Below are 12,790 nucleotides of genomic sequence, written 5' to 3' on the forward strand. Positions count from 1 at the left end.
GGGACGCCCTTATAATTCAACAATCAAACCAACAATCTGGCTAATATTCTTCATATTACCGGATCTGCAATACATACGATGAGAAAATTAGTCTTAGCAAAAATACACTTTTTTATAGTGACGTAAGCAAAGTGGTCTCTTTGATTAATTCGCTGTTATTGTAGAATCGTAAAAAACATTATAATAATTATGTATACTATTTAATTATTTTACCTGTGTATATTGCAATAATTATGACCCTACTTATTATTGTTTAGTTTGTTAATTGGAAAATTTATATTCAAAATAATTTTAAGTTCACTATCACGATATTTGATAATATAATATACACGGCTTATAATATATACAGCGGCTTTAAACCAAACTTCAGTTTGTATGCGTTGATTACATCGAATTTAATTTCAAGGGAAAATTAATAAAAATCGATCCTTGACCGAACCGAAATATTCTATAATCGACGTTAGTTAAATTTAGCTATAATTAAAAGAACCTTCTAAAATTATAATAAATTTATAATTTTCAATATTCAGATATGTATAAATTATTGTAATATATGAAGTGTAGTGTATGATTAAAGCTTTAACATAACATATTATGAAACATTCCAAATACCTATTAAAAAACAATTAATACAGTAAACAACATATTTTACCGTAAGTCTCGGCTTATTTATCTAATATATAAAATTCTCGTGTCGCGGTGTTTGTGGTTAAACTCCTCCGAAACGGCTCGACCGATTCTCATGAAATTTTGTGTGCATATTGGGTATGTCTGAGAATCGGACAACATCTATTTTTCATCCCCCTAAATGTTAAGGGTAGTCTAAAAATAAAAATAAAATATTACGGGTAAATATTTTTTTTTATTTTTAGATATTTTTTTCTGTTTTTATTTTTTTATGATTCATCATTAAAAAATACATACAACCCCTAACTTTCACCCCTCTACGATCAACCCCTATTTTTTATTATAAATGATATACATGGTAAAACGACGTTTGCCCGGTCAGGTAGTATGATATAAATGTTTTGATAAATATATCTCTACGAATTGAAAGCAATTGAATGATTGTATCTGACTATCTATTTCGTAATTGTTACATATTTAGGAGCTCTAAACTATTTTTTTTACAAAATCATTCAAATTCAAATTCAAATTCAAAAATCATTTATTCACGTAGGTAACACAATGTACACTTGTGATTCGTCATTAAAGATATAAATATTAATGCTTCTAATTTTACATTTACTGCCAGTTCTCAAATCAAGGGCGTAGAACGGAAGAGAAGAACTGGCAATAAACTCTCCGCCACTCTTTTTAATCGCCATGTTTTTTTTTTTTTTTTTTTTACACAACGGTTGTAAGGAGCTGCAACCATTACACCATGTTCCACATGACATTTTAAGTAATTAATAATAAGAACATAAATAAAAACAAAGACTTGTCCCCTATCAGCAGGAGGCATGGTGAAATAGGAGCACGCACTTACATTCTCGTGGGAACAACACGCAAACACATAGTCGAAATAATTAACATCACCGCATACACGAATTCAAGTACGACCAGTCACCACAAGCAGCACCCGTTCACGAGTATGACGCATGGCCAGCCATCGGCCCCCTCGCCATATTTTAGGGAGAGAGACAACCCGACGCATGGACGCCGCCACAAGCAATGACATTTAAGCGAGCATGACGATCCTTGAAATGTGGACTTGGCTACATAAGAAAATAATAATAATACTGAAATAATTGGATACCACATGGATCACGGTTTGTTCCCACTTTACATTAAAACAGTCGTGGATGTTGACGATCGCCCCAGAGTCTGGAAATGCAGCCGAGAGATTCAGTCGTGTTACCTATAATATATACTGGAGCAACTCATATCCAAGCACTAGGATCGTTTAAATATTCATTTATATTATAATAAGCCTTAGTAAGCAGTTTTACTTTAATGTACGATTTAAATTTATTTATTGACAACGCTTGTATCTCACTAGGGATTTTGTTGAAAAAACGTATACAATTGCCTTGGAAAGAATTACTCGTTTTATGCAGCCTTCTGGTTGGTGCGCTAATTTTGTCTTTATTACGAGTACTATAATTATGGAAGCTACTATTCTTTTTAAAGATATCTATATTTTTCCGCACATACAAAATATTCTCATAAATGTATTGACTTGCCAGAGTCAAAATATGTAATTGTAAAACACGTCATGCATTTTAATTGTCGCGAGTTCCGTAATATGTAGAAACTAGATAAGTATCTTCTAAGCAAATAAGTACTTAATTAAAGTTTCCCTTTGGAATAGAGACTCTTAGGCCGTGAGGTTCAAGTGCACAGGCGCTAATTAAAGTTTTTGCCCCAGCTCTGGTGTCACCGGTCTTCCTTGCTCAACGAATAAGTATCGCAATACAGCGAGGAAATGCGGGAGCGTCAAAGAAACACTGCCACATAGACCAAACTGTTTAAATTTTATATTTATTAATTATCGAATAAATATAATGAGGTCCTGCACCGCAAGCGTTGTGTAATTATCAATAAAACAATAAATAAATATCAACCCAATTTTTATAAATTTCCTGTTTGTTTGTTTGTTTACCTACAGAACATACACGCTTGACAACTCGATTGGAAATAAACATATTTAGTACACACATATAGTTTCACTTGTGTTAATTACGTGTGAAACATTAATTTTATATAAGCTCCTCGGTAAGTGAAGATAAACTATCCAATACAAAATTAATTGTCCAATTCGAATCAGTAGTTCGTGAGATGAATAGCGTCAGCAAACAAACAAACCCTTCATCTTCATGATATTAAACTTTGTTATTTATGTATGTGGTTTTAGAAAAATGTTAATTGTCATTGAGCTGTCTTAATTGCCATAGATGAAATTATCAGCTAATGAAATTCATAAATATGTCTGTTCTATCGGACCCTTTGCAAATATAACAGCATGAATTCATAATGGCTGGCGCAATCCTTATATTTGACATAGCAATTTATTCGTCCAATTTTATTAATGGCTAATATTTTATTATTTACATAGGAAATTTTGGTCAAAATTTGACTGTTTTAGTATTGTTTTAATGTGAGACGTATTAAGAAATATCACAGATACAATGTGAAAGTGTTCACTTATAAAAAGGTATGATATTTTCAACAAGAATTGAAAATACCAAACCAAAGCTCAGTAGCAGGTAGTATAAACTTTACTGTTATCAAATCCAGCAACTTAGTGCCTCTAGGCGATGGCAACTCTAACTTTACCCAACTACTGTTCACTAGACTTTACAACAGCTTTGTTTTAGCTCCTATTAGTGCTTTTATGTTGAATGAATGCTAATTAAGTTTCCATACATATTTATTTATAGCCTTATATCAGAAATACAAAATATATACATTATAAATATTGTTTTTCTTAATCTACGATAACCGATTCTGTGTGCCTACGGGCAAAGGCCTCCCCCATTGTGCTCCATTTTTCCTTATTGTATACCAATCTCGTCCAGGTCTTAGTCAGCCATTTCCATGATTTCATCGGCCCACCTTTTAAATTGGCTACCTCTGTTTCTTTTATGGCCTCTTGGTTGCCATAGTGTGTTACAATTTTGCTCCATTTATCTGCTCCTCTTATATATATAGTATCTTTTAAATTTCTTGTTTATACATTCGTTCTATTTAAAATTGTTATGAATACATTGTGCGATAAGGATTTTTGGTTTATTGATGATTGTTATTTTATAATAATTGTTTGTTTTACTTTGTTTTGTGTCGTTCGAATTCCATATGCGTTAAACAATGGTTTTTCGGGTTGAAAAGCGTAAAATATCGAACTGCCACTTGTTCATGCGTGTTTATAGTCATTCTCACAACATACTCAGATGTTTGGTGGTTTATTTGGGTAATCAATTTCTTTATTCTGTCAACGAATTCCAGAGGAACTCACTACAATTATAAAACCTACCTGAACTTTGTTTTTTTTTACTTTTGCCAACTTGCCTATGTGATATATTCTTTCCAGGTGATAACTGCTAGCCGTTGTCTCGTGCTTTGTGCTGAGAACCGAAGCGATATGGAGGCGTGGTCAGCGGCGTTGCGCGGCGCTCTTCACAGTGGCTCCAATGTGGCTGATCTCGTGGCGAGTTTATCTCGAGGAGACCATCACTGGTATTATAATATCTGTAATAATAAATCATAATAGTAATAAATCTCCAACTCGTTTTACTATAGTAAAATTTACGAATTAGAGAAACAAATATACATGAAGAATAATCTTTTTTTTTAAAAAAAATACAATTTATTATTCTAGTTATCACATTTAGGATGTGTTGTGGGTGAATAGACTGCAAATGTAGTAGATATACACAGATTTACATAACCGTAACTTCAAGGGTTTATTTTTAATGAATCAACGACGAATTTAATTAAACAAATTCGCGGAAAACACACTAATTAATGTAAAAACATTGTCACTTATTACTCCAATTACGCAGACTTCACACTTTCGTATTTATTATATATCTCGGATAATAATCGTGAACAATACTCGAAGACTTCCTGGGCAGGAGTGGTACTGTGTATCTGGTGTTCTACCCTTATCGCTCAACTCTACAACGTTTGTAATCTTATCTCTTAAGGGTATCATTCCATACTTGTCAAAAGTTCGCTCTAGACTGGTCCTTTATCAAAGAGATGGACCCGTCTGGATACGGGTTTCCTGATAACTGTACCATGTGACTACTTGCTCTTAAACAGCCTGATAAATGATTCAGCCTTCTGAAAACGAAGCGCACCTTATGCAATCTCCAATTTTCTGGTATCTTATCACATATCTATCAGTCTATCGACTCTCTCTTGAAACGGTCACAAATTTAATTTCAGCCTGCTGAAAGCTGTAGAAAAATCGAGTACATTTCATTCTTTCTTCGTAACAATATTATTTATCCCAATTGAATTTCACAAACCTCTTTTTCATAGTACGTTGCAGTGTTAGTGGTCTAGAAATATATTTTATTTGTTTTGTTTGGTTTGTTTATTATGTACTTTATAATGTACACAACTGAACTATCAAAGGTTGCAAGAACCCGCATTATACGTATACTTGTAGTTGAAAATTCCATCAGGGTAGCATTTACTACAAATCAAAACAAAATTATTTTACACGTGTTTAATTTTTATCAAGAATATTTCATTATCCCAGTAATTACTACTACTACATTATCCAATTCTAAAATTGATGATGCAATATATTTCTGTAAAGGTACGCAGCAACGCACGCGAGGCCGACATTCTGTAATGTATGCCGCGAGTCGCTCGGCGCGCTTGGCACAGCGCACGCCCTTGCCTGCGAACTTTGCAAGTTCAAGGCGCACAAGCGATGTGCTGCGCGTGCGCCGCCATCTTGCAAATGGACCACGCTGGCGTCGCTTGGACCCCATCTTGTGGAGGACACTGAAGGGGTTAGTTCAGTTTTACTTTTCGCTAGATTTTTGCGACGGTTACAATACGATGAGTTTCTTTGTAAGTCAGTCAGTCTTTGTTAAAAGCCCACTGCAAATAAAGAAAAGGTTTCATTATGCATTGTTAGGAAAGAATTTATAACGCTCAAGTGTAGAACGTTAATCCCTTGATGACACTGTATGAACGAAATTTCTTATTGGAATTGCTGAATATTTTAGTATAATAAAAACATTATTCGTGTAAATTAAAATAGTAACACATTTATTAGTCTATTTATACTGGCTTGAAGATTCTTTGAGTCTTTTTTGTGATAGGCGTATCGTTTGACATCTCAATAATAATTGTCGTTCCACAGACGGAGAAGTTGAATGCGTGTATAATAATTGTATATGTCACCGGAATATAACAAAATCCGCGAGCTTATAATTTATAAACTTTCGTAGGATTCTAAACGAGAGATAAATTGTATTATTTTATGCCCACATTTTCGCAAATTGATAAATTTACCGAACTCACGCGTAAAATAATAAGTAATCGATAACCAAACGGAATGAGCGCTCTGATTGATTGAATAAGTCACTAATCTAACCTAACTGTGTAGAATCTTACGAATGGATATCCGTTAGTTTATAAATCTACCACGAGACGTCGCAAATTGAAAAACACAATTTATCTCTAGTTTAGAATCCAACGAAAATTTATAAATTTCCTCGGAAATATAAAAACTCGCGGATTTCGTTATATTCCGGTGCCATATACAAATGAATAACATTCGCGAGTTCTAAACCTTCACCTTTTTATGATGGTTCAAAATAACGAAATATAGTTGCCAACAAATGAACGTAGCCAATAATAATAGATAATTTCGTATTCCAAATATTAAATATTATATGAAAGTTTTGATACTAACGTATCAAGTATACTAGTATAAGAGACAAAACATATTTATATATCGGCTGTTAATAGAATCTGTAGTGAACGGTTTACGAGGTAATAAATACTGTAACGATTTTGTTTTATAGGACTCAAGCGCATATAATTGATTACTGCTTAGTATCCGTTTAAGATTATTTTATAGTTATTGTTGAATAAAGCGATAAAAGATTTATTATTGAGCTTTGTTTAGAACGAGACGAGAGAACTTTATCGTATAGACTATTCGTGCGTAGATCATTCATAATTTTATGTTCGAAGAAGTGTAAACTTTGCGCTAGAGATAAGCATGAAACTGGTAAGTTGTGAAAAGTAGTGTTTTGTTCTACCCTGTGCGCTCGTATACCATAATATCTTCTGCATAAATCGCCTCTCTCAATTGAGTAAAGCCGCCGTGGCTGAGCTTGTGCGTTCGAACCCCTTATGTGGACCAACGGACATTATTAAGAAAATATCTTGAGGAAAATGCCATGTCTAGAACCAAAAAACCAACAATACGACTTACGACTTATCGACTTGGCTATAAAGAGATAACCATCAACAAAAATAACAAAAAAATAATTTAATTTAAATATTCAAAGTTTAATATTGCTTGCTATTTCAGAATATTATTATGCCACATCAATGGCTCGAAGGAAACTTGCCGGTTGCGGCCAAATGCGATGTGTGTGACAAAACATGCGGTTCTGTGCTCAGGTTTGTATTGTTAGATTTAAAGATTGAAATGGCATTATAAAACTAAAAACGTGGTAAAACATCGTCCAGGTTATAGGAGTACGTGAGAAAATTAAGCTTCCAGGCTGGGCAACGTTAAAATATCAACTTTCTTTTATAGAAAATGTTTCTCGTTCATGTCGCTTTTTGTATAAGATCTGTGGGAATTGTTGACATTTCGTTTACGATAGTGTATTTACCTTGAGAAAATTCCAGATGTTACAAACAAGGATTTGTAAGAAAATTGGTTCTGTGCTTGTCTATACTATCTTTAAATTAAGTGAAATCCTTAGAAACTTGTCCAATACTTAATCAATTATTAATATACTTATAATTTTTGTTCTCGTTTACACCTGATTTACATTTAATGCTTTATGGAAGAGCTTTACTTTGATTGGTTAACATAACATTTTTTTTTTCGGAAAATATTTCTTGTTAGATTTCCGTTAACCTTACAAGTTAATGTACATCATGAAATGTATTATGTACGCAAATAAATATTGAATGAAAGACTCGTTACGTGTAATATGTTCACACGAAAATAACATTCAGAAGTGTGTTCTATAATCTGTAGCTCCTAAATGTCTTTCCAGTCTGTGGTCCATAAGTAAGTCTCAAGACGTAATACAACCACAATAATGACCAAACTTGAGCGGCAGGAGGGATCTCTGCCTACTGTAGTCTAATCTCTTTGTAGGCTCAGACAGTCCCCAGATTGTCCCCTTTGAGTCATTGAATATGCGTTACATATTAATCCGAATTTACCATAATTTATTTCTTATATACTATATTTTAACAATGTTCTTTTGGTATTTATGTATTTAAATAAAATGCAAATTTATGGTTGATAAGATCATTTTGGGACAGACTATTTATTCCATAGACTTAGTATATACTAAGTCTATGATTTATTCAGAGGTTTCCATATAGTTTAGACTCATTTATAAACGTTAGATATTACACGACATAACACTGAATAGGTATATAAAAAACTCTTTTATATCTGGGCATCAGATTTCTCTATCCGTTTCGTGATCATTTATTTTTCTTATTAGTCAAGTAGGTGATTAGCCTTCGGTGCCTGACACACACATGTTTGGTCTAAAGCGAAAGAGGTTTCTCACGATGTTTCCTTCACCGAACGAGCCAGTGATAAATGCGCGCGTACACAAAAGTCCATTGGTGCATTGGAGACCGGAAGCCGTATACTAAAGCCATAATAAGAATAGGTGTATAAAATATATAATAAAAAAAATGTAATAAGTAAGGTCGTATTGAAAGTAGGTATAAAATTTCAACTGTTATATTAAAAAAAAAATTCTAAAGGTAAAAATCGCGGTATCCATAAATGTGGCCTCAATCTCAATCGAGCCTGAAGATTCAGCGATTCATTTTATTCGGAGCACTGCATAAAATGAATATAGAATTTATTCATTCAATATTGATAAAGCAGAATGTATTGATCTCAATACTTGGGTATAAAAATATTTTTCCATATTCTATTATTATAGGATGTTAGATTGTTTATTTGTCGGAGAGTCGTTATTAATATTATTTAGTGATAATATTTTTGAATAAAATGAATAGAAATGAATTATAACTATATATATGTAGGAATAAGAGCATATTGGCCTAGTGATTTCAGCGTGCGACTCTCATTCATGGTCTTTCGGCCTATGTGCGCAATGCGCATTCAACATTCGCTCGTGCGGTGAAGGAAAACATCGTGAGGAAACCGGTATGCTTAAGAGCCCTACATATCTATTGAGAAAAATTAATTATATAAAAATCAAGTCCAGTGAAATTACAAGTCAATTTAACTAAATTTGAATGAAGAAACCAATACTATATAATAGTAGCAGTCTTAAAGTGGCCGGCTAACATTAATGTAAAGTATTCTTCTGCATGCAACAACCGAAACGTCGCGAAATTGTGGAGACGTCTATTTTAAGAAGCACTATGCTGAAAGTGACCATACTTTATGTAAAACCTAGTCCAACATTCAAATGTTCGAGCGACTTCATTACCATAGAATTGAGTTCTATCTTTTAAGATTCTGAAATAAAGGTTTAAAAGTCGCGTTACTGTTACCACGTATTGTAATATACTGTCTTAAACATTAACAAAAATTGGGGTAAAATCGTGGTATTACTTCCTTTCTCTGAAAAACAAAGTTGAATTTAATAATTGCCTGATGAATTTGTTATTGGCTGGGACTAGCCTCTCGTTGTAAAAACCCTATAACGCGTCTAGAACCAGAGTAGTTCTTGTAATAACCGTAGTACTAATGGCGTATGAAAATTCAATATTGAATTTGAAGCTTTGCTTATAAGAAATATCCTATAATGAAAATTATGTCGAGCTATTTCGCTAGGTAGTAGCTGGTTAGAAACAGAATCGGAATAGTATTATAGAGTTGATAAGTTACCCTATAGCAATGTCGAACCGCAAGACACACATCACATTTCCTACATATATTAGTTAAGAGCAAACATGCATACAAACTTTGAAACTGAGTAACTTAGTTAGGTCAAGTAACTTTAACATGGAAAAGTCATTGTCACCCGAGTTTTGATTTAATGAGGCTTTCACAGATAAACTGATACCTATCTCGGTACGATTTTGTCGGAGAATTATTTTCTGTACTTAATATCGAAATGAAATGTATACATTTCAGATTAAGGTAATGATTGTTATCTACTTGGTAATGCTATGGTTTTCTTTTTCACTAGGAGTATAAACATGGTCCATTAACTCGCGGTTTCACGCTAACCATCAACGGCAGACCAAGAGTGCGATAGGCCGACGGAAGGCTAGCTGCCAAAAATTTGATGCTGAAGGCAAAAGATGTGGGGGAAAAGTTGGAGGAGGCCATCTCCCTTATTTATATTTTTTTTTATACATACTTAATAACAACGTCATCAGCTGTTACTACTAACTGACTATCGGTTTTTACGACCAAATATGAGTAGTCCCTTCGATGTCGGTATAATAGATTTTAACTGTATAATTATATTTGTTGCATATAAACTAGATGTGGGTAAAGAAGGCTTATTATGATTATGTAGGTGCTTTAAATTACGTGAACAAGTTAGTTAAAATTATACTATTCAAAATTCTCATATAAGCGTCTAATTTCCTTATTCTCGAAGTATTTATTATTTAATTCAGAATAACGTGTATCCAGTACGTGCTTCCTCCTCACGTTCCACCCGTTAACTATCTTATGTGTGTGTCAAAGTATTCGCGAAATGCTTTATCATACTGTAACGTGGAAATTCGCTGGGGATTAAGAATGTTAATGCTACTTTAATTCTGATTCGCCAAAGAAAACTCGTGTAGCGCGTTTGTGAAGTAGACATGCTCATGCATGTTCAATGCGATTTTCAAAGTACTTCCTCTGCTTTTACACATTATCGAATACATATACATTAACTATACAACTACCAGAATATGCGAAAGATTTACGATTGTATCACCTTAACATTTTGTACCATATTCTTGCAATAAATGAATTATTATTATTATTTTATCACCCTAACAACTAATAGCCAATGCGATAGTTGTGTAACTTAATTACCGTAACATAAGAAATATAACGTCGTGTTTCCGAATTTCCTCTGAGAGATCTTTTCAACCCCTTTGTTTGTTGCTAGGGGCTACGAATAATCTTCTCTCTCAGTTAATAGCCGTTTGGTGCAAATTAACTGAGCTCTTGCAAGAGAATAGTATACTAATAATTCCCCGAAAAGCTTTATCAACGAAGACGGCAAGCTGTAACTCGCGTCGGGTTTCTAGCTTGTTGTATCCAACCATCCCTAACACAAACAACGTTGGGTACATTAAAGTACCATAAAGCCGTTGGTATAAAAACCGTGTACATTTATTCTGAATGCGCTCCAACATGAGACTGACGTGTTGAACTCGGGCATGCTTCTGATCAACGCATAATACACGCTGAACGCATTACATACATATACAATATTATAATAAATAAAAAAATATATAATATTATAATACATTATACATATATTGTGAACGTTAATAGGTAGAGAAACAAATAAAAGCACAACGCAGATTTATATTTTATTACTGTCATAGTAGTAGTAGGTTTATTCTACTTGTAAAATTTACAAACGAACTGAATGCAACAGAAAATCTCATTATCGTACATATACAAATCTATGACACTTCTAATTATTTCCTGTAATTTTTATAACGAATAAGAAAGCTCTTCTGATGTTAAATGATACTGCCCCCTATGGATGCTCACACTGCGATAAAACTCGCATGTGCGTTGCCGACCTTTAAACTTCTTATGACCTTACCAAATTTAATTATTACAGTAAAAAAACACAAAAATTGCATTAACATTTATCACACCTAACTTGTACGTACGTACGTTGTAATTAATTAGATATATGGGTCCGCCTAGATGCTATGCAAATCAGCTTAGTGTGAGCGTTGAGTGCTATTTGATGTCAGCTGCAAATATATTCCACGACAGTCGACACCCAAGAGGAAATTCCACGTGTAATATAAAATGTATTGTGTATTAGACACGAAATATCATAAACGAAATTTTGTCCGTATTTCGCGTTTCGCAATATGAATTATATTTTGGAAATTTTGCGACTGTAAATATCACAATGATGCATATTTCAGTACAGCGATACGTTTCTCTTAATAATGTAATATTACTGACTCATTAATTTGTCGTATTCGTAAGTCGCATCAACATTTTGGGCTGTCGATAAACGCATTCTCCAGAGTTGGCCCTCCGCGACTTTTTCTTGTTCTCAGACCTCAAGAGAATGCTCGCTAGACAGATTGCGCTGATGAAGAGCTAATGACCGAAACCGAAACCTATTTTGAGACTAAAGACAAATCGTACTATAAAAATGTTATCGAAAATTATGACCGCTTTATTCGTTGTATCGCTCTCGAAGGCAACAACCCTAATCAAAACAAATTCTTTCAAAAATATTACTTTTTTCATGGCAGCCTACGAACTTTTCAGTCCAGCGTTTATTTATTTATATTTATATTTTTTTTATTTTAAAAGGCACACTAATGAAACACATACAAACACTTACAGAGAACACATAACATAGAAAACAAGATAGGTACATGCATGTGCATCATTAATAAGTGTGCACAACATTTATAGGTAAACATTACAATGATAAAGACTTAAACATCAAAGGAAAAAACAAACCAGATTAAAAAAAAATACAAACATGCAATTGACATATATTTAAAAAAAAAACAACAATTTAGGACTTAATAACTGAACTACAAGCCTAGACTTTGACATAGATATATGTGCACAGTAGAAAACCCTAAATAAATAATACTTATAGGCTTCAAGACTTCCGTTGCATCTGGTGCCGTAAATGCGTCCACGCGAACTGCCGACCCAGCTGGCGTGCTTACTGCTCCTTGGGACCTGCTAAAGCATCAGTAGTCCCACCCACAAGACTCCACTCTGTGGGCCCTGATGATGGGTGGCTTCCCGATAGACCCCCTAACGCCTCACCTCTCATCGTGTTTGTTAATTCTAGATCTGGTAAGTAACTCATTTCATTTAGTTGGACATTTATCGCTTATTTCATTTTATTTAGGTGACAAGGTTGTTAGTTATTAATTTTAATTCGAAACGAAATAAATG

The 12,790-nt window shown here is 33.6% G+C and overlaps 1 protein-coding gene across 4 annotated transcripts in view; it reads left to right on the plus strand.

Moving 5' to 3' along the window:
• Window positions 1-12,790, plus strand: part of LOC125051406 (diacylglycerol kinase eta) — a 105,479-nt gene that overhangs the window by 77,345 nt on the left and 15,344 nt on the right. For all 4 annotated transcript variants that reach the window (XM_047651694.1, XM_047651695.1, XM_047651696.1 and 1 more), the window contains 4 exons: window positions 4,034-4,179; window positions 5,273-5,471; window positions 7,010-7,101; window positions 12,483-12,688. In XM_047651694.1, coding sequence (XP_047507650.1) covers window positions 4,034-4,179; window positions 5,273-5,471; window positions 7,010-7,101; window positions 12,483-12,688 — 643 coding nt within the window. The remainder of the gene's footprint in view (window positions 1-4,033; window positions 4,180-5,272; window positions 5,472-7,009; window positions 7,102-12,482; window positions 12,689-12,790) is intronic.

The sequence above is a fragment of the Pieris napi genome, chromosome 7, assembly GCF_905475465.1.
Source record: "Pieris napi chromosome 7, ilPieNapi1.2, whole genome shotgun sequence".
NCBI classification, from domain to species: Eukaryota; Metazoa; Arthropoda; class Insecta; order Lepidoptera; family Pieridae; genus Pieris; species Pieris napi.